The 27,049-nt window shown below is 38.8% G+C and overlaps 1 protein-coding gene across 3 annotated transcripts in view; it reads left to right on the forward strand.

The window, feature by feature from the left end:
• LOC146383196 (receptor-type tyrosine-protein phosphatase zeta-like) overlaps positions 1-27,049 on the forward strand; it is a 91,436-nt gene that overhangs the window by 12,270 nt on the left and 52,117 nt on the right. For all 3 annotated transcript variants that reach the window (XM_084934406.1, XM_084934407.1, XM_084934408.1), the window contains exons 2-8: positions 9,076-9,138; positions 15,804-15,983; positions 18,281-18,432; positions 19,053-19,148; positions 20,672-20,738; positions 20,818-20,975; positions 24,753-24,903. In XM_084934406.1, the coding sequence (XP_084790532.1) occupies positions 9,076-9,138; positions 15,804-15,983; positions 18,281-18,432; positions 19,053-19,148; positions 20,672-20,738; positions 20,818-20,975; positions 24,753-24,903 (867 nt within the window). The remainder of the gene's footprint in view (positions 1-9,075; positions 9,139-15,803; positions 15,984-18,280; positions 18,433-19,052; positions 19,149-20,671; positions 20,739-20,817; positions 20,976-24,752; positions 24,904-27,049) is intronic.

Here is a 27,049-nt window from a genome sequence, read left to right on the forward strand (position 1 = left end):
AACCTCTCAAAGCAGCACTAATATCGCCTCTCACTCTAAGACAGCTGGGATTGACTGCAGTCCCATCACGAGTGGATAGGAAGGAAATGGCTTCATATTATATACAGTAAGCAGTAGGTTTCCATATAAATACGCATAGAATTCTCTGTACCACTACAGCACAGTTTGGGGTATTCTTTGGAGCCACTAGAGCAAAAGTCATAGCACTTGGTAATCTCATCATGTGAAAAAAAAAATGCTTATTTTTGTTTGTGTTTTACAGTCATCTAAATAATTATGGTTGTTCTCCTCCAGTTCAGATAAGTAGCCATTTAGAGAAAAAAAATTAGAAAAATTAGAAAAAATTAAATCCCAAATAAATGTCATCATAATAGATGTCTTTCTGAAAGTGCTTATAATATAAAGTGCCTTGAGGTAAATGATTTGGTGCTATATAAATAACTGGGAATTGAGTATTGCAAGGTCATTTAAATCATTGGAGTCCAGAATATCATTTTGCTCAAATATATTACCAAGTTGTGATAAGAACAAACAGATTTTGCATGAGAAATAGAGGGAGAGAAATAAAAGGATTATTAAGAAATTGCAAGTAAATAAGAAATCACCAGACAGTGCTAAAGAGGGAAAATTAAATAGAAGTATGTCAAGGTTACGAGAGGACAAATCCATAATTTCCTCTGTGTCTGCCCCCTAGCTGCTCATTTAAATTAGGTCATCTCTCAAAATAGTCATGTGTGCCCAAGGTGTTGAGCGCAAATGCCCGCCTGTTAATGAGTCAGTGATTGTGTTATTGATGATGATCACACACATCACAATGGATATATGCAAGTAAAAAACCAATTGATGTTTGGCTGCAAACTTGCAGGCAGGGTGGCTGTGGCTGCCCCCCTGCAGATGATGTAGCACTGAAATCTTTAGAAGGTCAGCGGGTAGGACGCCCTGCTTAGAACACTATGGACAGAAAACTCAATCATCTTTTTTCCTGTGAGACTGAACCCGTGTTTTTTCAAGTTGTGGTCTGTATGCTGCAAATGGGAAACACTATTCTAATAAATACCCCATTATACAGCCACCATTTACAAGCTTATCTGTATGTGAATTTGGTAATAAAATACTTCTTGATGGAATTAAGTGCAAGATAGAACTGAGCTTTTTGGAGTAGGGGAAAAATAAATTTTATTCATGTAGTCTCATAAATAATGGATAACTTTTGGTTAGCTGGCCATTCAATCTTAGATAAATTTTATTCATATGTCCATTGTATATGTTAAATTTCAAATTCCTTTTTTGCAGACATACTTTTGAATGGCTCTTTACGCTAAAGCTGATTCAAACCTGTCCATTGAACCCTGATACTTTGCTCTTCACTGTAATGATATTATCACAATATCTTCTCAGTCAAATGTTGTTTTATTGGTGTTGTGCTGCCTTTGTTGGCATATTAATATAAAAATGGGTATTTTCAGTATTATATGTGTTCTATAGACACAATGTTCATTTTCAATTTATAAATATAACACAGTTATCAGTGAGTGGAAAGTGCATACTGGACATCTGCGCATCAAAAGGACCCAGTCAAGGTGGTACAGGAATCTGATTAGTATGCCTCCTGGGTGAGGTGTTCCCAGCATGTCCCGCAGGAAGGAGGCCCTGGGGCAGACCTAGGACACAGTGGAGAGATGGTATTCCATAATTTCCTCAGGTATTAATAAAGTATTCTGATTCTGATTCTCTCAGCTGAAGATGGACTTGTTGCACAGGTGGCATCCTATTATAGAGCCACACTGAGCTCCTGAAAGCCTCCCATTCTTTCACAAATGTTTGTAAAAGGAGGTGATTGATTTTTATACACCCGTGGCTGTGGAAGTTATTGAATTCAATGATTTGGATGAGTGATTGAATACTTTCAGCAGTATAGAAATAGACTTTATTTGATCACACATTGGGGACATTCACTTGTTACAGTATTGCAAGGGACGTGGGACACAAGGTAAATTTGAGATATATTGGAAAAAAAAATTAAATTTAAAAAAAATTTTTTTTTAAATAGTATACAACAAAGAAAAAATACTATACGATACAATAGTACAATATACTATATAAAGATTGTTACTATATACAATAAGATACACCAAGAGTTTTAGTTTTGTATATGTATATAAAGTGCAGTGGGAGTGATAAAAATATATATGTATTTTGAACAGTATTTATCCTGTGTGGATATTTTACAGTCTTAAAATGAGGTTCTCATTCAACCTTGGTCTACTACTTTTGGTGGGTTTCTTCAGTGTTTACTGCCCATTTTCCCTAGTTGGCAACTTGGAAATACTACATGCCTTGGATGCAGCATTAAAATCGTCAAATTCATTCATGAATTAGTCTTTTGATTTGACTACATGCTCTAACCGACGTCCCTAGGCATACCATTTTCAATTGATTTACTCTCCAACTGAGGATTAAGTTGACAAAGTATTTAATCCAAGAAAGAGGGCTTTACATTCATCCTCACACTTCCCTTCTCATTGTTGTTTCTGTGGGATACAGTGCTGGCATTCTGCTCCATCCATTTAAGTCCAGTGTTTAATTAAGTTGTTTTTCTGTTGAAGGAGCTTTTCTGGGGGCCTTTGACAAACTCTTTCGTCAGTGTGTGTACAATCAGATTAGAAACACATCTGCTGAGAATCAAAACACCTCTACTTAGAAGACATGCTTTATAAATAAGGAAATCTGCAAAAGAAGGTAATTCAGTGCTTAGTTTTGCAGGACTTATTAGACATTAGAAAAGGTAGAAAGTTTGAGTAAATAAGACAACAAATATTTGCTTTATCTCAAAAGTTGGGCAGTTATTGCCTTTGAAATACTTTTTTTAAAAAACTTTTTTTTTTTAAATGTTGGGGCAGTTTGTGTGTAAAACGATGTATGATGTTTACCTGGAAACACTTATGCAAAATACTAAACCACCTATTTTAAAACCATTATTTGCTTAATATTTATAATTAAATGCTAAAAATCTGGCCCTCTTTAACAATCTATTAAGTTGTTTCCTTTTCCTCTCCATGCTGCTACCTCTCTAGCAGACAACCACTTAAAAGATAACAGAAGCCATCATAGTGTCATTAAAGATCCTTATTAAACTTCTGCACACTCCAAAAGACTTCAGCCTGCCCAGCAGATAAAGCCAACTTTGGCCCACCTTGTACAGAGCATAAGTGTTATGTGACTAGTCCTGTTTATTGTTTTGGTAAAGGGATTTGTACTTTAGTGTCCAAACCACAGTTATGCCGTCAATGAGCATTTTACTGGTGTTAATGAGCAGGTGGTGAGGTCACACCAGGTGAAGTAGGCGATACTCTGGATCATCAGAGAACTTCTGGAGATGGCATTTTGTGGTGTTGTATCTGAAGTCTGAAGTATAGAGGATAAAGAGGAAGGGACAGAGGACCGTCCCCTGAGGGCCCCCGATGCTGCATATCACCACTTCAGACACACAGACCTGAAGCCTCACGTACTGTAGTCTTTTGATGAGGTAGTCCATTGTCCATGCAGTCACAGTGCTTCTAGTACTCTACAGCTGTGAAAGTGATCTTGCCAAAAAGTAATTCTGTGGATTGCATCATCCACCCCAACACCAGGATGGTAAGCAAACAGCAGGGGTCCAGCAGCAAGAGAATGGAGGTTGTTGATCCCCTCCAGACTCTTAATCAAGTGGGAAAAGTAAAAACACAGGTCTAAAATTGTTAGGCTCCCTGGGGTATACAGTCTTTAGCACCAGAACGACACAGGAAGTTTTTCACTTTGGTGGGAGGAGTGGGAAAATGCAAAATCTTGTCCGAAGAGGGGGGAGTAGCATATTGGGAGTGGGGCTTGAATAAAAAGTCCCTTTTTCATTAGTACCTACTCAGGTCGACTCGCCATGGATCTACGTGACTCGACTCACATCGACTTGCTTTCCATTACAGCCCAGTAGTACCTTGTTTGCGTGCTTGTTGTCATTGCAATGAATCTGCACGTCCTGCGACGTAATTACTATTGACACGACTGCGACACACCAGTTGGTGGCATGCAGTCTGATGATGTCACATTTTAGTACCTGTTTTGATCAATTGGAACCCTAGCTGAGCAGGTACTAAAAAAGTGCCTGGTACCAGTTGCTATGACCTAATGGAAAACCGTGGTGAACCGTGACGAGTCAATCCGAGTCAGTAGTAATAGAAAAGGGGATAATCTCTCTTTTAAAAAGGGATTCAGTTCACGATTGCTCTATTCTGTAGTCTGTATCCATAACCAGTTTTGTCAATACTCTGACTGAGGGTTGGTTCACGCTTACGCAGAAATGCAGTCAAGACAGAGCAGTTGGATAGGACTCCTTCTTTTGAGGTCCAGGGAAGCAGGACTGCCAGGCCTTCAGTTAATCATTCTGGGTATGTCTCATTCATTAGCAGCAGGTTAATTTGTGCAGCCAGACATTCATTGTTAGTTAGTTAGCTTCTTTAGCCAGTAAGTGGGATTCATATCAGGGCCTGGTGCTGTCCAACTCTTTATGCTTGAGATTCTTTTTTGGATATCTGCAACTGTTGACGCTTGTTCAGGGAGGTTGCTATGGTTGCTCTTAGCACCACCAGATACCCAGCATTGTTATTATGGGTTACGTCCTTCTCCCACATAGTCCTCCAATATTGCTCCATCTCCAGCCTTGTTTGTTATAGTTTCCCTGCCACTGAGTGTACACCTTCGATGGTTCAATGGAGAACAGCTGGTTTATCCTCCTGGCTTCTAGAATAGAATAGGACTTTATTGTCATTGTACATGTACAACGAAATTGTAGGTGCTCCACACCGACTGTATCCGAAGTATGTATATATATATATATATATATATATATATATACAAAACAAGAGGAAAAAAATACAAAAATAAGACAAAGGCACACATTGGAGAACAAAACAGTTGCAAAGTGCTCAGAGGCAGTGCAAAGAAAGACTTGGTCCATGAAGAGTCAGTGTGTGAGTGGCCTAAGTGATAAAGGTTACTCAGACCATGGTTTAGATTGGTGAGGCAGGATTGCTGGGCAGCAGGTCAAACAGGTGGTGAGCGGGGTGCAAGGGGTCCCCTGTGATGGCACTGGTTTTCCTGAGACAGGAGGATCTGACGAAGGTCTCCAGGGGTAGTAGAGGGCAGCAAATTATTTCTTGGGAGGTGTTAATTACCCTCTGTGCAGCCTTCCTGCTCTCATTAGTGGCCCGTCCATACCAAATACCCAGGCAGTAGGAACATTAGAAGGCCAGCAGCAGCTTCTCATTAAGGTTATTCTTCCTTAGGACACGAAGGAAGTGCAGCTGTTGCTGGTCCTTCTTTACCAGGACGTTGGTGTTGTCAGTCAAGGTGAGATCAGTGGAGATGTGGGTGCCCAGTAACCTGAATGTAGAGACAGATTCCACCCTCAATCCATTTATAATGAAAGGGGATTGGACCTATCTGTTCCTCCTGAAGTCCATTAGGAATTCTTTGTTTTAAGGACGTTCAGCTTCAGGTTGTTTTCTGAGCACCAGTGGGACAAGTTCTCTACCTCCGCCCTGTACGCTGTCTCATCTCCATCAGAGATGAGCCAAACCATGGTGGTGTCATCGGCATACTTTATGATGGTATTCAGTGCCTTCAACAAATGCACTGGGGCTTGGTTCCCAATCAATAACTTAGATGTAGAAAAAGGTGCTTCTATGAATGTGTGTGAACAGGTGACTGAGATGAGGCATATTGCATAGTGCTTTGAGTACTATTTGAGTAGATTAAAAAAGTGCTATATAGTAATCAGTCGTTTACAATGGTTTGAGATCATATTCAGAGTTTATTAGTGTCTGTGTGTATGAAATAATAAATTTTTTTCCTGTTGTTTTTTCTTTCATTGGATTTTCATAGAAATAAATAATTCGTCCTGTATTTTTACCAGTAATTCATCCAATGAAAATATTACTAATACCACCCCCACCATGCTCAAATCCTCGTTGGCATCAAGAGCTGAGGGTCAGGGATTCGGGTGGAAGTAGAGGGGAGGGGATTGTTACACATTCTGGCATGAGCACCAGTTCTCACCCCACAGCCTGTAGATGTCCTGGCTCTCCCAGGGTTTAGCTAATCCTCTTATTCAGCTTCTGGCTGGAGGCTGCGGGGCTCCCACAGACCGGAGCACAGAGTCGGCCACTCTCCGCTGAATAAACACAGTGACACAGTTGTGGTCTTTTTCTATTTCGTACAGGCGCTGAGCAAGAATTCTCCATAGAATCTATTCTACTCCTTCACTCTTTTCCAGTAAGCATGTTAACCCACCACCCCCAATCATCAAGACCTGAATTACATCTCTCCTACTCAGTCACCCTCCCATGTTCACTTCTTTGTTCTTCTAAAATCAGCTTTTCTCTCTTGATCCCCTTTTGCTCTATAACAGAAACCTTTTTTTTCTTCATTATTGATGGCCTCAGGAATATTTTCTCCAAACAGCGCAACAAACACTAGCCACATTGTGTAGTGTGACATCATTTTATGCTCCCTCCACAGAGGTTCCCAAGCGCTTTTCTTGCCGAGTTTACTTAACAAAGGAAATTATGATTTGTCAAAAAACCTGAACATCATGGACTGTAAATGTGCTAATTACCTCAAACTTAGCATAATGTCATCCATCCCAGTCACCTGTCCCAATCAATTTGGAAAATAAGGTTATTTTGTGCTTTCAGTTAGAGCACAAGTGATACCAGACTACAATTTTTTTAAAAATGAATTTGAGGCATGGTTGCAAAAAAAATCTTTCTCTTGCATGCTCATAGACTAAAAAGGAATCTGATGCTACTTCTGATCTATTAAACATGCTAAAATGTCTTAAAAAGAGCACAAATTCTCACAGCTTTGAGATATGTTTGTAAATTCAGAGACAACTGTCATTTTTAATTTGAGTTTACAAGCTTTGACTATTACAAAGTTAAAGCAAATATGGGAAAGTGTATAGATGTATATGTGACTTTTAAAACTTCAATTTAGTTGTTGGGTTCCTGTTAATATGCACTGCAAATAAAAGTCTTATTATTTTACAAGAAGAGTGCTAGAGAGCATAATCATTTCTTGATTAAATTCTATTCACATTAATTGTCAAACATTTTGATTATTGGTTGTTTTTTATGATTATTTTTAAACAGATGTCCCTAACATGAACTTGTACCAGGTTATTAAATGCTAGTTATTAATTGTCTATGTTACAAAAATCCAAGTTTTTAAGTTTGTGATTGCAAGCCACACAAAAGATGACATTTGAATGATTTGTTTTGTTGTGTTTTTTTTTTAAACAGGCAATTCCTTTATTATGTAGAAATTGTAACCTTGTGGATATGTAGTGACACAAAAACTGAGAATTTTTAAAAGTATATTTGAATCATTTGAGAGGTTAAAAAAATCTACAAACTCAACAAATAAAGTATGCGTAATCAAATTATCCAGACAAATTATTTGTCATTGGCCTAGGTTCCCAGCTTTGCCTTGTTGGGAATTAAGCTTAGAGTATAACTTTGATAACCTGAAATTTAATCTAAAATGAAAACTTTAGTGCTCTTAACACTTTCGTGACAGATTGTCAGCTAGGGAAAGTGTGACGCCAGTGTGTGTATATATGTATATATGTATGCACAGCGACATCTGCATACACAGGAACAGACTTTAATAAGCCCTTGTTGATATACTGGTTACAGAGCAAACAGGTGTTACATGTCAGAACTGCTTACTTACACTGTCTGGCTGACATTTCCAGCTTAAGAGAGACAGAGCTCACAATTTCCTGTCAGGGTTGGCCCTACTGACAGCACAGACCTCACACCCCAGACCTCGGCAGCATTTTAGCTTGTGTCTCCATCTTAACATGGCTTCTGTCTGTGACTGTGCCATGTTGGCTTGAGCACAACACCAGACTGTCATTAGACTGCCACTTTTGCCAAAGAAAATCTTTTGGTAGAGGTATAATGTACAGCAAAAGTCTACCATTTGAAGTTTATTTATTCTCATCCACAAATAGTAAATGCTTACATCTTTAGCAAAGATTTTTTTTATTTGTCTGAAATATTTACATTGACTGGCATTTACTCACTTGCAGCACAGCCAGAAACCTCAGCACCCTCCCGAATTAATATGCCACACACTATAGCGCAAGTTCACGCTCACATCTCTGCCCTATTAAAAAAAAAAGAGGGGTAAAAAAGTACCAAAATTTTATCACTAACAAAAAAATGGCACTGTGACACACACCCCGGAACACACACGCACACACTGGCGTTATGTTTGGGCAGCAGCCCTTTTATTTGTGGCAACACAAATTTTCTGATATATCTGAGCAGTATTATCAGGTGCTTCTCAAGGAAGTCTCCTGTCCTGCAGATGAGCTCCATTCAACAGCTTGAATTTAATTTGGTGGCCGTACCTCTTGTTCAGCTGTAGGACTAATAATATTCATGAAGTTCTCCACCTCCTGAAGGTTCTGGTTAAAATGACGCTTCAGCTCAAAGTAACAGTTTTCTTAAGTAGAGCAAAGACTCCTGACACGAGGTGCAGTCCATGATGGTGGAGCTTGAGTCCATTTCACAGCAGCCTGGCCTATAGAGAGAAAATACATTAATGAAAAAATAAGCTAAAAATGAATAATTACTCAAATATGTTGCAGAATATACTTAGGCTGCTTGCCCAAGTCAAATCTGTCACATCTGTGTATTTAAAAACAAACAAACAAACAAACAAAAAGATCCCCATGAACTAAATGGAAGAGAAGAAGTTAAAGAATTGAAACTCGGAGGTAGGGTGGGGCACGTAAACGAGAATGAACAGCTTGCAGAACTAGGCGAACCTATATAGCTGACAACCGGAAGGAGCGTGTTTGGAGGCATGGTCCCGCTCCTGAAATTCCGATACTTAATCTCCAAATAAAATACCCACTGTTATTGTAGTTAACTTGGATATGTTAAATAATTTATGTAAATAGTTCTACTATTCATAGATAAAGAAACTGAATACTCTATGTGTTGGTGACCATTCGTTTCTGTCTTGCAGCTGAAGGATATGGATACAGGAATCAGCGCAAATTTTCAGAAGACATTGACTGGTCGTACGCAGGTGAGTCAACAATCACAGGTAACAAAACGAAAATGCTCAAGCAACTTCTGTGCATTCAGAACGTTCCTTTCCATGTGAAAGTAGAGCAAAATGGTGTCAACAGATTTGGGAGGTCTTCATTTTATTATGTGTTTGCGTACACTGCTGTTTGGTAAGACTCTTGGGTATATATATTCCCCTCTCGCCCCTGCGGGCACTCTTTATACTTCAAGCTTGGGTCCAATGCCAGAGGCCTGGGAGCTTAGAGGTCCTGCGTAGTATCTTTGCTGTTCTTAGGACTGCGCTCTTCTGGACAGAGATTTGTTCCTGGGATCTGCTGGAGTGACTCACCTAGCTTAGATGTCACTGCACTGAGTGCTCCAATTACCACTTGGAGAAGTATAAGAAGATGTGGAGATCTGTGCGGTTGTCAAGCCATCACCAGTTTGTGTGTCTATATCTGGAAGTTCCACAGGATCTTGGCTTGGTCATTCTTGACCATTTTGACCTCAGGTCTTCCTGAGGGGCATCCCAGCAAGAACCTGGGGTCTTGCCTGGTGTGGTAGACCGTGGGCTAAGAGCCTGTTCTTGTGCTGCAATAGTTAGTCCCATGATTAGTGTGGGTCTTTTGAAACTGAGTGGATGCTTGGTGTTGTGATGCAAGTCTTGGGACTCGTCTGCAAACTCCAGTCCACTTTTTGTGGTGGGGGAATAGGTGATACCCCGAACACGGTGGTGTTCTGGGGCATTGACATTGCTGGCCCTGGACTAACCTTTTCCTAACCCATGGCAGGTTGTGGGAGATGGGGGTGCCTACTGAGCCACAGGAGGTAGAGGATTACCCTCCTTCCGGGGGTAGTCCTCAACCTCTTGGTTTTACCTGTCCCATCCTTCCCTCCTCCACACTCCCTCATACAACACATCACTCACACACGTAGAGTCTTGAAGGGGGTGTCGTGGATTGCGTAGGTTAGTGTGTAAGGCCATGAAAGGGCCCCCTGTGTAACGGATATTCATGAATACACGAATGCGCCTTATGCCTCCCCCCCCGTCCTCCTTTTTTAATTACACACAGGGGTGCAGGAAGGGGGACATCTTCCTACACCCCTGTTTCACACACTCTGCCTCAGATCAGGGGCAACAAGCAGTTTGTGGTGGTTCAGGTCAGGGCGACATCTGCTCACCAACACCATGGGGGGGGGGGATGTTTGCACATGTCTTTGTCTTTCTGTATGTCATCAGTTGGTAGGTGAGAGCGAGTGAATGAAGTGAATGAAGTGTATGTGTGTGTGTGTGTGTGTGTGTGTGTCTGTGTGTGCATGGTGGGGTCTGGGTCTGGGGCTTGCTGGGCCTTGGCCCAAGTGGGACATAGTGACCAGGTCGTGTGTACTTTTGGGAGCTGTCTGCCTTCAGGCTTCTGGGAGGCATCACTGCAGTTAACCTAATTATCAAGTACATTTGTGACAAAGACACAGTGACTGCGTGTGAGAAAGCCTGACTCGTACACTCTCTCCCCATCTCCTTCTCACGCTGTCCTCTCTCTCACACACATACTATTGGAAAATTGTTGATTTATGTGTCTGTGTTTTTTCACATTTTTTGTGCTCCAGGTCTTGTATTTTTGTTTTTTGGGGTTTTTTTGTTTTGTTTTTGTCTCTTACAGGTGCAGTAGTTGGCAATACATTGTGCATTTTATTTGTTTTATTTGTTTAAAGTTTGTGGCAAGCCTATTCATGCTGTTATGCATTAAGCAAACACCAAAAGAGTATAGTAGGTATAGAAGCTCTAGCTAAAATAAAGAGTCTCAGTGGCATGTAAAGGAACAAAGAGCAGAAAGATAAACCTAAAAGACTTCCACACCCAGTACTGGACATCACTACCAACAATACAGACTGCATTGCCCTTTAGCTGCTGTTACATAAATCTTGAAACTTGATTTTTAGGCGAGAGGTTTCTTCCCTTCATGTGTTCTTAATGATCAAATACGGGCCTATCAGACTGCCAGTTTTTGTTTTGAAAGATTCATGTTTCCAAAAAAGAAAGGGGGGGGGGGAGTAAAAACTGGTAATAAACTGAGTTTTCTTCTGTCACCATCATATTTTGAGATTTTGGGTGATTGGATAGAACCACTGGATGAACTACTATATGCAGGAGTATTTAGAACTATGTTCCTAGGACTATGCTCTTTTCGACCTCAGATAAGACCGCAGAGATCTCAGATGACATTCCTAGAATCTACTGGAGCCAGTAGATTACTGGGTGGGGGGGGGGATGTTACTGCCCTGAGTGTTCCAATTACCTCAGAGACCACTGTTGCTTTCATCTTCCACATCTTTTCTAACTCCTCTTTCGGCTCTTGACCCCTCGAGTTCCTTATGGTCCTACTTATTGATATTGTTGTCGCTTTGTTGCTATTGCTACATCTATCTTTGCTTAAGCATCTTAAAACACTTGGTTTTAGAACTAAACAAGCCTCTGGGATGAGAGGTGCAGTGTCTTCATCAAAACTTCACTAAGTCCAATCACTTTCTTTCCACGCTTCTTAAACTACTATGACCTGGATAAATGAGAACCTATGCAGACATACTTCCACAATGCTTCCCTTTCTTGCTCCTCTTTTTTTCTCAGGTTTCTGAATCCCTGAGGGATTCACTAAGTACATAAGTACATCAGTTTGATGACATCTGATGTACTCATGGATCTTTGTATTTTTATTGTGGACAGTGGTTCTGATAGTGGCCATATAAATGATAGACAACTGTTAGATTGATAAATGTAAGGTTTTCCTACTTGATATTCAGTTTTTGTTGAAAAAAAAAAAAGGGTCAGTTTCAACAAAAATATCTAAATTTGTTTCAAAGAGGAGAATACAATGCTCTCACAGTTACCCCAAGATAAAAGGAGTGATATTCTGATGTTGGAGTTTTCATGAACGCAGCTCTGTGCTGAAAACTGCTTCTCTGACTGAGCAAACACAAATGAATTAAAGAAGCATGTTCTGACTTCTCAGATCATTCTCTAAAGTGGAAATGACTTCTCCATATTTTTAAGTTGGTCTTTGTTATGAATTCAAAATGATGTCACAAATTGGGCAGATGTCTTAACAATCATTTTAGTAACATACTCTGGACTGCATACTTTTATAAACAGGATTTTAACAGTAATCTCAGGATCAATAAATATATACAGTATATTCCAAATCTTTTATAAATATTTTGTATTTAATTGTATTAAAAGACAAAACACATCAATAAGAAAGTTTTAGAGACTGGCTGAGATGGTGTGTTGCTTCTTCTCTGTAGAAAGCTCTTGCTTCACGATCTTTAAGAGGTGGAGATAGTTTCAATGTAATAAAAATGAAGCGTGGCTGTGGAACATCAAGCACTTAATAAGAAAAGCAAAAAACCCCTCAGTTTAACATTGTCATAAAGTTCAAGAAATACAAAGAAGAGAATTGTTTATATAATGATGTTCTGTAAATACTTTGTCAATAATTCCTACACCTTTGACATACAGCATCACTTTCAGTCTTCTGTCTGGCTTCCCACAGAGTTGACATTCGCATACCTGAAACAATGACTTGGTGATGTTCCGGGGTAGGATGAGAGCCCTCTTTTCAATTTCTTCCATGTACAAGTCGGCCACAATGGGAGAAATTGGGGAACCCATGGCACACCCATGTTTCTGTGTGTAGTACTGACCCTTATATGTAAAATATGTGTAATGAAGACAGTTTCAAAGGTAAACACACTTGGTCGATGCTGAGAGTGGTCCTGTTGCAGAGGTTGAGGTCATCCTGTAATCTCTTACAAACTACCTCCAACGCTTCCGTGACTGGAATACAAATAAAGACACATGTAACATCATATAAGGCCATTGTTACATCTGCCCCTGTAATGACATCTCTCACCTTCTCAACAAAATCCAAGATGTTCTGGATGTGGTGTCCAGAGCTGCCTACCAAGGGGTTGAGAATCAAAGACAAAAGATTTTAAGATGTCATAGGTGACGTAGTTGATTATACGGACAATTGGTCTTAAAGGTGCGCACTGTTTATCAATCTTCTGTAAACCATACAGACTTGGTGTAGATTCCCCTGTGTATGATGTCCAGTTAGTGTTGTCTTGTTCTAACTGTTTCAGACAATCTATCACCCTCTTCCTGTAACCACTTCCTGGGTTTCATTTCAGGGGTTCATAAGTATTTTTGTTACTGAGCAATGGCAAAAGGATATTCTAGTGAGTTCTATGCTAAACAAAGCCATAAAGGAACAAAGTAATATTAGACACTGACTCTGAAACTGATTAACAACCTAATCTGGTCTGCTACTTCAGCGGTCCCCAACCCCCGGGCCTCGGACCGGTACCGGTCCGTGAGTCGTTTGGTACCGGGCCGCGAGAGTTGAGGCTCAGGTGTGAAATGTATGGTTTTCAGGGTTTTTATCGGTTTTCAGCATTATTTTGTTATCGTTTCTATCGTTAACTCGGTTTTCCTGGGTCTTTTCATGTGTGTTATGAATAAATCTTTTTTTCGGTACCGGTACTAGTTTTATTTTGTTGTATTTATCCGCGACACCTTAAAGGCCGGTCCGTGAAAATATTGTCGGGCATAAACCGTTCCGTGGCGCAAAAAAGGTTGGGGACCGCTGTGCTACTTAACTGACGAGATCAATGTTACAAGTCAGTTAAACTTCAATATCACAGCAGTTTAACTGACTTGATGCTATACTATGATTAAAAAGTGTTCCTTTAATTTTTGTAAAACGTGCAGCGTGGGGCTGCACTGCGCATAAACACCTTGCATCCCCACGCACGGGGCGATCCACGCTAACTTGCTAACGGAGATTTGCCGCGTTAATGCGGTTATGGCGTTAACGCCATTTTAACGAGATTAACGCTGACAGCACTAGTATATATGGATAAAGTACACATCATTTGTGTATGTTTAATCTAGGTTTAAATGTCCCTTAGCATAATGTCCCTTGACCAGACACCTTTGGTAAGCACACAAGCTTTTAGCATAATTTTTCTGCTGACTTTAAAAGTTATTGGTTTTGGCAGGTTTGAGGTAATCACTTTGGAAAAATGTCGGTCTGTTTTATCCTTTCCACAACCAGCTTTGATCTGTGTTGTGTATCATTGCCCTATTGAAACGCTGAACACATTTGAACTGTTTTATTTCATTTTATCCACTTTGTACCAGTTCCTCTGGCAGCAATATTCCCCCAGTTCCAACCCAATATTTACCAGTTGGTACTATTTTCCCTGTGGTTAAGTACCTTAGCTTTATAAGTAAAGGTGAGCTAATCTGAGTTGATGTACAGTAGCTAGTATCACCAAAGGTTTTACACCCTGTGGTCTATCCAGATCTTTTCATACTGCTCAGATGACACAGAACAGACCAAAAACAAGAAAACACATTGCTGTTGTGTAATAACACCCTGACATAGTTTTTAGGGTCAGATTTCTCAGGGAAACTCTAATGTGTATATAAGTCCCTTCTTTTCCTTCTTTTCAAAAGATTCTATATCATACAATGTTTTGATGATGCTGGTGATGAACACTGGGGTGGCTCAGGAAGTAGAATGGGTCAGAAGGTTGTTGGTTTGATCCCTGGCTGCTCCAGTCTGCATGCCAAATATCCTCGGGCAAGATTTGAACCCCAAGTTGCTCTCTGAAGCATCCATCAGAGTATGAATGTGTGTGAATGTCAGATAGAAAGCACTTATGTAAAACCATACAGAAAAGTGCTTGTGTGAATGGGTGAATGAGGTATTGTGTAAAGCGTTTTGAGTGCTTCAAGAGAGTAGAAAAGCGCTATATTAGAATGAGTCCATTTGCCATTTAACACTGCTCTTGTCCAGAAATGTTACAGATGTGCATACTGTCTGTTCTATAACAGCATGTGGCTCACGTAATATTAAAGAAAAAACATTTTAAGTAAGTCTTGAGCTCTGCTTAAGCATTTGCATTTACTTTGTTTCTCCATTCATTTATCTTTGTTTTTCCAACAGTGCTCTCACTGGTTTAACTTAACTTCTACAAAAATCAGCAGAGAAATGAGAAGTGCTTCACATATTTAATCAACCACAAAACTTCTTTACTTTTTAAGTGCAAGATTTGTTATCATATTGCAAATTTCAGAAAAAAGTCATTGTAATTCCTTTGCCAGATTAACTCTAATCATAAGGTATAAAGTTTACATGAATTTACAAAATGGTAAAATGTAAATTTTTTTGTATTGGAGTTTGTATTGGTTTTTTTTGTAGACATTTCTATATTAGATGGAGGAAAACAGGAATTTATTCTGTCATTTAAATGTTTATCTATTAGTTAATTACTTTGGTGTAGTATGAATGGACATGGGAGAGGTCTTTATTAATAGAAAAAGCTTGAAATGTCTGAAAATCTAATTAAAGGTTTAAACTCTATGCCCTCCTTCGCATTTTTGAAGCTGTCCAGTGGGCAAGGCCAATTCTGGGCCCCAGGCCTTACTTTTGTGACACCCCTGAACTCGAGAGAGTCACCTACTCAACTGAAAATTATTGAAAGTAACAACTTTCACTTTTCACTATTTTTTTAAAATTTATTTTGGGTTTGATTATTATTTGGTTGTCTTTCCACCAAGATCTACACCGCCCCAAAAATGATTTATCTGAACACTAATTGTCTATATACACACTCCAGGAACATTAAACCAGAACAACTGGGCCAAGAAGTTTCCATCCTGCAGCAACGCCAAGCAGTCTCCCATCAACATAGAACAGAACCTGGCCCAGGTGAAACTACAGTACCAGAAGTTGAGCTTTGATGGCTGGGAGAATCTGACAACTAACAGAACAACAATCAAGAACGATGGCAAGACTGGTAATAACAGTAATGCTTTGGATTGTTTTTTGTTGTTGTTGTTTTCTAGAACATCGAGAATTTTGATCTAGTTTTGTCAGTTCTACGTATTCACATATACTTATATCTCAACTACTGTATGGAATAAAATAGACATTTTACACACATTATGATCGCCAGTGGAGGAGTCCTTTTGAGCCTAGCAACTGATTTTTTTTTCTCCTCAGACAATAAAATTGAAATCTTGGAATATATTAACAGCATTTATTAGAGCACCAGCCAATGTAATTTTTAAGTCATAGCTCCTATAAATTAAGAGATTGGCACTATAACTACTATATCATTTTTTTGTTTCTGTAAGGGTCACCTGTATGTGCAAGCTCAAAATTATGTATTTATTGCTACGTTATAATTATTGTTATCCATTAAATTTCAAATTGTCTTTTACAAACAAGTAGAAAATAGTAAAGCACATTCTCATTTTTTTAAAGTAATTATTTACTTCCATCACTGAACAGAAAAATGTCTTTTTGTGGTTGAAAGATTCATTCATTTCTGACTTCTTAAGTCCACAAGCTGAAATTTAGATATAAAAATGTGAATTTTTAAAAAATTAGGACAGGCTAATAAAAAGAAAAAAAACTGTATACTTGTACAAGTCAACAAGAATGAATTAGCAACAGGTTGAGCTAATATTTTCCTTACCTTGACGGGGAAATTAGATTTTTGCCAAGACAAAAAAACGTAACAGGCTTAAACTTACATGGATTAAATGGCACAAAGGGAGGCAAACAAAGAGAGATCACAGTTACTGTGACCAAAACATATCAAAGGGACTTTTCTTCATGTGTTCAATAATCGGTGACTTAAAACAGGCTTAATATCATCAGTTCACAGTAAATAAGGTATTATCACAACAAAACCATAATTACATGACCGTGGCAACACAATGAAAACATGACCACTTTTGTGATCCATTCAAAGTAAGTTTCGATTCTTGAGCGTATCTTTTTAGCAAGTTAAAGAAAAGGCAACTTTTATTCAGGTCTGTTTTATGGTAGAGTGCAGGTGCTGCTAGAGTATTAAATAGAGAAGATCATCTTTTGATATTCTGTATGTTTCTAATCCATTGTTTTCAGGACATTTTCACAGTGTTGTGGTTGAGTCTTCAATGCAGTAGGCGAAGAATAAAACTGAAAAATCTGGGATATCAAAAACTTGAAGCAGATCTACAGTCATTGCCACTGCAACATCTTGTTTCTTTTCTTTTTGCCATTCTGTTGTAGGGCTGTTCGATATAACGATATATATCGGTTTCATATTACGCTATTGTTTGTTTCGTGGTGTCGCAAAATAAACAATTTAAGGGAATATTTTTTCAGCATTTTGATGGTCACTGTAGTGGTTATAGTTCTCTCTTTCTCTTATATTTAAAATAACCACACTACGCGGCTGTTTTTACACGTTGTCATTAGCAACAATGATGGTAAACCCATCGTGTGGCTCCACCTTTGGCTTGTTTATTTTCCACATAAACCTTTCACAATGAAGCTGAAGATCCTGTTGAGATTTTTCAAAATAAACTGAAATGATGACAAACAGAAGAACCAGTCAAAAGAAATCAAGGACCTTATTTCTAAACGAGGGGCTCCCTCTGTAGCATTGACATGGTTTGGTTATGAAAAGTCTGACACGGACCAGAAAACTGTACTACGCAAATTATGCATGAAACCGGTCCCCACCTCAGACTCAAACACGGCAAAACTCTTCTACCACCTACGCAAGAATCATGTGAAAGAGTATGGAGAGAGTTTATGGATGAGTAGCAAAAAACAGCCGTCTGGTGCTGAAAATAAACCTTAGACTCAAACGTTAGAACAGGCTTTTCCCCGTGTAATAAATACTCACAAAGAAAATTCCGTCCGTTACAACTTGTGTCTAAAAATATACACTTTCACGCATCGGTCAAAACACTCAACTCCAAGTGTACGACGCCCACCTGAAAACACTTCACGCAAGTCGAGTTACCCAAGATTCACAGAATTTACAGAAAATGTAAAATTTTTGTCATATAATTCGTTGTCGGGACGATAAATGTCTTATATCGGAATATGAGATTTTGGTCATATCGCACAGCGCTATTCTGTTGTAGATTTACTAGTATGCTTTTGCCTGACCCAGTTTGGGTCACGCTAGCTCTTGTACAAATGGCATCTCTCTTTATACATTAGTCTCAATGTAGCTTTTTAATAGCATTATAAAATAAAGAAAATTCAGTCTCACACATGCCATTTTTTCTCACATCTCTTTTCTGTTAGTGACCGTCAATGTGGATGGTGACTTCTATGTCAGTGGAGCAGGTCTCAGGTCAAAGGTCAAGGTGGGGTGCATCACTTTCCACTGGGGGTGCTGTAATGCTTCTTCAGAGGGCTCAGAACATAGTCTGAATGGTGTCAAATACCCTCTAGAGGTGAGTCAGCTTATGTGACTAGTGTTGAGCTTGGTAATGACCTAAATGTTAAATATTACTTACAGACTCAAATTCATCTGTTATGATCAGGAGAATTTAAACTATATCTATAAATTCAGCTCTGTCCAGAAATTAAGCATTCAGCTATGTTAAACTCTGAGATCAATACAAATATCATTAATTGCAGCTGTCTTTATTATTGTGTTTTCATCACAGGTTTGTTCTGTCTTTATTTAATGATAGATTAATTAGTATTATTTACTATTTTTTGTTTTACCTCTGCAACCTTTGTTCCATTTTTATAATTTTATTTTCATTTTATTTGCTCTACTTAATTTAGTTTTATATTATTTCTTGTATTGTTGTGTTTACTACTTGAGATGATGCATCTCAAGGCATTTACTTAAATATGATAAAAAATAATGTTATAATATTATATAACATTATAACCAGAATTCTTATAAAGCAACAATAAAATATAATCCTAATTTAAAACAAAATCATTTAATATTTTTAAAAAAGACCTTTACAAAAAGAAATTCAGTGTCTGAATTAAACAATCTAACTGGACTGATAGACTCAACTTGTTGGTGTTTATTTTTTTCTGTTTACTCCTGTAGATGCAAATATACTGTTATGACCCACTTCGATTTGATTCTTTGGATGAAAGCATCAAGGCTGGAGGCAGAATCACAGCACTCGCTGTTCTATTTGAGGTTTGTGGTGTGTGCATGTGTTCACTACAAGGCATATTGTTATGTGCTGAGAACAGGTTTAGAGGTTTGTATGACTTGTGTGCTTAAAGAGTAAAGCATTGAAATTCAAAAAGCTATTCCATACATGCGTGACAATAGAAGAAGAAAGGTATTAAAATAATTAAAATAAAATAAAAGTTAAGCTTGAATAAGTTACTGCAACCATTGAGGAGCTTAGCATGGAGCCGCTACTCCTCTGTTGAAAAGAGCTGATTGGGGGCTTTTTAATTCAAAACAGGTAAACAGATGGTCAAAGTGATACTGCCAGTGTATGTAGTATCGTGGCTTTGTCCTGTCTTCCTACCCTAACCCCATCCAGTCACAGCAGATGATCATCCTGAGCCTGGATCTGCTGTAGGTTTCTTACTGTTAAAAGTTGTGTTGAGAAGTTTTTCCTTCTCACTTCCACCAAAGCACTTGTTCATAGGGGGTCATATGACCGCTGGGGTTTTCTTTGCTTTGCGCACAGAGGGTCGTTTGATTCTTTGTATTATTGTAGGGTCTTTACCTTACAATATAAAATGCTTTGAGGAAATTGTTGTTGTGATTTGCCACTATATAAATAACATTGAATTGAATAGTAATGTTCAATCATTAGACTGAAGGTTTATTTTTATTGTTGGTTTATGATCATTGCTGTGTTCTTGTCTGTGTGCTTATGTTCAGTGTCAGGGTTCATACTGAGCATAGTAAATACTTTTTCTTAACATGCAGTCTGCTTTGTGCAGTCATGTTGCCTCTGGCCATGTTGGCATGTTAGAACTGTGAAAGGTCAGGTTGGAACAAATCTAAGACGAATGCCTCATGTGAAACAGCAGGGAATATCTGTGTGTCTTTCCAGCTAAAGCTTGGGCATAAAAACTACCAGTTAACTACCAGTTTTGTTTCTTGCCAGCAACTTTGGCAGTAACTGGGTCATAAATAATCTTCTTCTCATCATTTTCTTTTTTTTTTTTCTCAAAATTCAAAAAATGTGAACGCTTTGTTGGAAATGGTGAAAGCAGTGTAACCATGAAAGTTCTGGTTTTGAATATGTCCTATAGTCTTGTTTAATATTCCCTTTGTGTTCCTTTTGTTTTTCTTAACTTTATGATAAAATAATAAATGGAGCACTTTGAAATATTTTCCTAACAGTGCAAGATCATACATATCTTTAGCAGAACCTATATCTGATTTCATGTTATGTTTAAAACATAAAATCCATGACATGATGTTATGTTTATAATTTTGAGAGGAAAGGGTTGTACGTTGTTTGTTTTATTTATTCCTTCATATTTTATTCATTTGTTAACTTACAAAGTTTCAGTCCATAGGAACTTATAGTTTTACAGTATACTGGCTGTCCTGTTTATTTTCTGGGGTTTTTTTTTTTCAATGGTATTAGTGTTGTTATATTTGTTAGTAAAGCTATTTTAAGATATTCATTTGGAACCTGTATGTATATGTGTGATTTATCTGAGGTAATTATGTTTTCCTTTTCACAGATAAGCACTGAAGACAACATGAACTACGCTGCTATAATAGAAGGCATCAACAGTGTGAGCAGATATGGTACAGCAGGTGGTTTTTTGTGTTTTCTCTTACCTTTTCTTGTGTTGTGTGTTTTTAAGCTGTCTTGTTTACTGTCCAGGAAAGAGTGCCAGGGTTTCACCCTTCACCCCGCAAGGTCTTCTGCCAAACTCCACTGAAAAATACTTTATCTATAATGGCTCTCTGACTACGCCACCTTGCGGCGAGATTGTTGAGTGGATCATCTTCAAGAACACAGTAGCCATCTCCGATGACCAGGTGACAAATCCAGTTCCAGTACATTTAAATTAAAATGTATACATTTTCACTTTCTATTTTGACATCTGCTTCAAATCCTGCATGTTGTTTATTATTTTTATATTCTTGTTTTAAATGGTAACCTTCTTTATATTGATTTCTAAATGATTGCACCACTTTAGGCAATAAAATATGATGCTAGCTTTTACTGTAAACATACAGTAGAATTTAAACATATTGTAAACATAACTTTCTCAGTATAATAGAGGGGTCTTTTTGCCTTAAGTGGCTCGACAAAACCTAAAAGCCCAGTTGGAGATAATGGGTATCATGACGGAAGTTATCTGAAGTTTCTATTAGGCCAGGCTTTCACCTTCAGGGTCTGTGCATGCTCACTCTAAAAATACAGTGGCTTGCAAAAGTATTCGACCCCCTTGAACTTTTCCACATTTTGTCACATTACAGCCACAAACATGAATCAATTTTATTGGAATTCCACGTGAAAGACCAATACAAAGTGGTGTACACTTGAGAAGTGGAACGAAAATCATACATGATTTCAAACATTTTTTACAAATAAATAACTGAAAAGTGGGGTGTGCGTAATTATTCAGCCCCCTGAGTCAATACTTTGTAGAACCACCTTTTGCTGCAATTACAGCTGCCAGTCTTTTAGGGTATGTCTCTACCAGCTTTGCACATCTAGAGACTGAAATTCTTGCCCATTCTTCTTTGCAAAACAGCTCCAGCTCAGTCAGATTACATGGACAGCGTTTGTGAACAGCAGTTTTCAGATCTTGCCACAGATTCTCGATTGGATTTACATCTGGACCTTGAGTGGGCCATTCTAACACATGGATATGTTTTGTTTTAAACCATTCCATTGTTGCCCTGGCTTTATGTTTAGGGTCGTTGTCCTGCTGGAAGGTGAACCTCCGCCCCAGTCTCAAGTCTTTTGCAGACTCCAAGAGGTTTTCTTCCAAGATTGCTCTGTATTTGGCTCCATCCATCTTCCCATCAACTCTGACCAGCTTCCTTGTCCCTGCTGAAGAGAAGCACCCCCAGAGCATGACGCTGCCACCACCATATTTGACAGTGGGGATGGTGTGTTCAGAGTGATGTGCAGTGTTAGTTTTCCACCACACATAGCGTTTTGCATTTTGGCCAAAAAGTTCCATTTTGGTCTCATCTGACCAGAGCACCTTCTTCCACATGTTTGCTGTGTCCCCCACATGGCTCGTGGCAAACTCCAAACGGGACTTCTTATGGTTTTCTGTTAACAATGGCTTTCTTCTTGCCATAAAGGCCAACTTTGTGCAGTGCACGACTAATAGTTGTCCTATGGACAGATTCCCCCACCTGAGCTGCAGATCTCTGCAGCTCGTCCAGAGTCACCATGGGCCTCTTGGCTGCATTTCTGATCAGCGCTCTCCTTGTTCGGCCTGTGAGTTTAGGTGGACGGCCTTGTCTTGGTAGGTTTACAGTTGTGCCATACTCCTTCCATTTCTGAATGATCGCTTGAACAGTGCTCCGTGGGATGTTCAAGGCTTGGGGAATCTTTTTGTAGCCTAAGCCTGCTTTAAATTTCTCAATAACTTTATCCCTGACCTGTCTGGTGTGTTCTTTGGACTTCATGGTGTTGTTGCTCCCAATATTCTCTTAGACAACCTGTGAGGCCGTCACAGAGCAGCTGTATTTGTACTGACATTAGATTACACCCAGGTGCACTCTATTTAGTCATTAGCACTCATCAGGCAATGTCTATGGGCAACTGACTGCACTCAGACCAAAGGGGGCTGAATAATTACACACACCCCACTTTGCAGTTATTTATTTGTAAAAAATGTTTGGAATCATGTATGATTTTCGTTCCACTTCTCACGTGTACACCACTTTGTGTTGGTCGTTCACGTGGAATTCCAATAAAATTGATTCATGTTTGTGGCTGTAATGTGACAAAATGTGGGAAAGTTGAAGGGGGCCGAATACTTTTGGAAGCCACTGTAGGTGTTTTGTGGTTCATGTAACTCTGTTTCCACACAGAATGAGCTTGGAGTCCTGCTGGCTATTTACATTTAAACATTAAAGATTACCATCCATTAACCTAATAAATAATAATAAGTAATAATAATAAATAATAATAATAAGTTTATTGCTTGAATAGACAGTATTGTTTTGTGTTTTGTGTTCTAAAAGCTGTAATTCCAACAGTGTAAAACACACAGTTTGCATCACACTGGACAAATCACCACATTAAACAATAAACTGAAGTTGGTGTCATAAACACTACCAACTACATGGGGAAGGGGGCAGATGGGATGGACAATCACTGAAAACTGTGACTTGATAGAAGAATCGATAGGAAAAAAACAAAAAAACAATTATTACTATGTTCGTAAGCAACCCCTTAAAGAGATATTTAGGTTTCACAACAGAGAGGGGCAAGAGAGAGAGAAAGGGCGAGACAGACAGAGCATGACTGAAACCCATACAGAAGCAGTCTTTGCTTCAAACAATTATTGGCTTACAGAAGGTTTCTGAGCTATTCAGACTTGATGAAGCACATTAGACCCACATAATTGCATGTACCTGCACAAACATGTAGATGCACACAAAAGGTTTTCAACAAAAACATTCCACCATGATCCCTGCTGAGGACCAGATGTCGTTTTCAACTTGACTCATTCACTTCAAACACAGCTACCATTAGATAGGTTTCACTCTGGTGAACTGGTGACTCAGCAACGCAAAAAGACCTGGATGTCCATGGAAGACAACAGTGGTGGGTGATCACAGAATCATTTCCATGATGAAGAGAAACCCCTTCACAACAGCCAACCAAGTGAACAACACTCTCCAGGAGTCATATCAATATCCAAGTCTACCATAAAGAGAAGAGTGCTTGAAAGTAAATACAGAGGGTTCACTGGAAGGTGCAAGCCACTCATAAACTTTAAGGCTCGATTAGATTTTACTAAAACACATCTAAAAAGCACAGAATGATGAGAGTATGGAGAGGGCATGGAACAGCTCACAATCCAAAGCATATCCAGGCAATATGATGACTTGGCCGTGCATGGCTGCCGAAGGCACTGGGACACTAGTGTCTGACACAGGACAGAAACAGCCGAATGAATTCAGAGTTTTTCAGAGACATACTGTCTGCTCACATCCAGCTAAATGCAGTCAAATTGATTGGGTTTCATAATACAAATGGACAATGACCCAAAACATACAGCCTAAGCAACACAGGAGTTTATTAAAGCAAAGAATTGGAATATTGTTGAATGGCCAAGTCAGTCACCTGATCTCAACCCTTTTGAGTATTTCACTTGCTGAAGACATCTCTGTGCAGAAGCCCCATGCTGACAGCTAATAATATTTAAAAAAAAATTATTTGTAACTGTGAGTGATGAAAAGCTGATGTAGTAAAGTGCAAAAAAATGATGTTGGAAATTAGATTAGCGGGTCACCTTTGAGTCTTTAGTGGGGCATGTAGTCAGATATAGTTTTGAAGTTTGAATACCTTAAAAGAATCTTTTATTGTTGCCCATTCTTTTTCAAAGACGTTCACCATCAGAAAAATTTTGAGGAGTTTAATAAGAAATATTTTTAGGCTACCTTTTCCTTTGTTTATTTTATTCCCAAAGTCTTTTCTGTAAAAGAACCTGCTGAAATCACAACCCCACAGTTAGTGCAACCTCACAGTACAATCACTCCTAATTATTAGGTAACCAGTGTAATTCATGGCAGAGTGCTGAACTCATGTTTATAACTGTATTGATTCCTCTGTTGCAGCTGGTAATGTTCTGTGAGGTGATGACGATGCAGCAGGCTGGATATGTGATGCTGATGGACTACCTGCAGAACAACTACAGGGAGCAGCAGGAGCAATTTATGGGTCTGGTGTTCTCCTCTTATACGGGCACTGAGGAGATCTTCACACGGGGTTTGTATCCAGAGTTTTGTTTCTTAGGACAGTCATTTATACCAAGGGCTCTAGTCATCTGAATGAAATCGTATTTGACTGAAAACTAGTGATGTGCGGATCGATACTGAAATATCGATTCCTCCAATACCAGTCATTTATGTTCTAGAATCGATTCTCATATTAAAATATCGATATTTTAGCAATTTATGGTAAATTTGTAGTTTATCATTAACAGGAACATAGTGGAAAGAAACTATATCATTCGGATTGTCTACGTTGGAAGGAACTATTTCCTCTTCTGCCTTTCATAGTCATGTGCGAAATACGGCTGTACAAATGTATAAATGTGTCGCAGCCCCTTGGCGTGCGCACTCACAACAATGGCTAGGCGTAAATGGAGTCGTGTGCAGACATATTTTACCTCCACAAACAGCCGAGACGCAGTTTGCGATACATGTGGCAAGACCACTAACCTCGTCAACTACCTCACTGTAAATCATATCACAGAATATGACGAGCGTATGTTGAGGCGAACTGAAGAGGAGGAGAGGGGTAGGTGCCGCTAGGGCGAGACAGACGTCTCTCGCGGAGGCCTTTAGTGCTGCAGGCAGGCAACATGCTCAAATGGCACACAACTTCAGTTTTCTATATGATAATTCTGCATCATTAAGTGATAAGAACAAGTAATCTGACGTCCTGTAATCATTATGAAGCTATAATTTGAGATACAATAAAAGATACAGTAAAAAAAAAGTTTTTGTACAAAGTATCAGTATCGGATCAGTATCACCGATGCCACCCTGAATTTTACTTGGTATCGGATCGGAAAGGAAATCAGTGGTATCGCACATCACTACTGAAAGCAAATGTTTTCTCTGATTAAATACATCAGCTGGATTGTGTAGAATACATAGTGTTTGCCTTTTTAACCTAAAGACATATAAAGCTAGTATTTGCAGAGTTTTAAATAATTTTAACTTTGTTATTTAAAATTGAAATCATGATATACTTTTTAGAGTAAATCATATTTCATATACATGAAGCAGGTTGAAGCATTAGTTGAGGCAGAGCTACTAACAGAGGTTGATGCCTGTAAATCTTTGGGCTGGATGTACCTGTCCTCATAAAATTATTATCTGAAATAAGTTAACACAAAAGTTGTTGGAGCATCCAAACAGACAGGTTTGCTTATTGTTTTTGGTGACAGACCTTGTTGGAAGCTGAGATGTGGCAGTCAAACTACTGAAAACTTAAAAACCGTAAATCCTCCACTTTAGCCATGATAGAAACTTTTTTCACATGGTATTGATTAGTTTGGAACAAGCAGCAACTGAAGAACAGGGCTTAAAAATGAATTTAGTGTGGCATTCAGTTTTCCAATCAAGCTTACTAGAATTACCATTTAACTTTCTTAAATATGGGGACCTGTGGCTCCAAAAAATGAACATAGCAGCAACCAAAATGCTAGATGATGGTAATGGGTGGCAGCACAGTGGCCACCTCCATCTTACATGTACAGTAATCCAGTAATTGTAAACAGTAATTGAACTCGTAATCACAATTCTAGCTTACCTAAAGGACTTATTCAGATAAAATAATTATTGTGGGTGATTTTAACATCCATGTAGATGCTAAAAATGACAGCCTCAACATGGCATTTAATCTGTTATTAGACTCAATTGGCTTCATTCAAAATGTAAAAGAACCCACCCACCACTTTAATCACACTCTAGATCTTGTTTTAACATATGGCATAGAAACTGAACATTTAACAGTGTTTCCCGAAAACCCTCTCTTGTCTGATCATTTCCTAAAAACATTTATGTTTACAATATTGATAACACAGCAGTGGGGAGTAGACTTCATCACAGTAGATGTCTTTCTGAAAGTGCTGTAACTGAATATAATATACCTGCTGTTATCTTCTTCAATGCCCTGTACCAACACAGAGCAGAGCAGCTACCTGAACGCTACTCAAACAGAGGTCGATTATCTTGTTAATAATTTTACCTCCTCACTTTGTATGACCCTGGATACTTTAGCTCCTGTGAAAAACAGCTGAAATCAGCTGAAATCAAATCAGAAGTACTTGGCTCCTTGGTATAATTCTCAAACACATAGCTTAAAGCTGATAACTCGTAAGCTGGAGAGGAAATGGAGAGAA

This window comes from Perissodus microlepis, chromosome 7, assembly GCF_051167445.1.
Source record: "Perissodus microlepis isolate ML-2025 ecotype Zambia chromosome 7, ASM5116744v1, whole genome shotgun sequence".
Lineage (NCBI taxonomy): Eukaryota > Metazoa > Chordata > Actinopteri > Cichliformes > Cichlidae > Perissodus > Perissodus microlepis.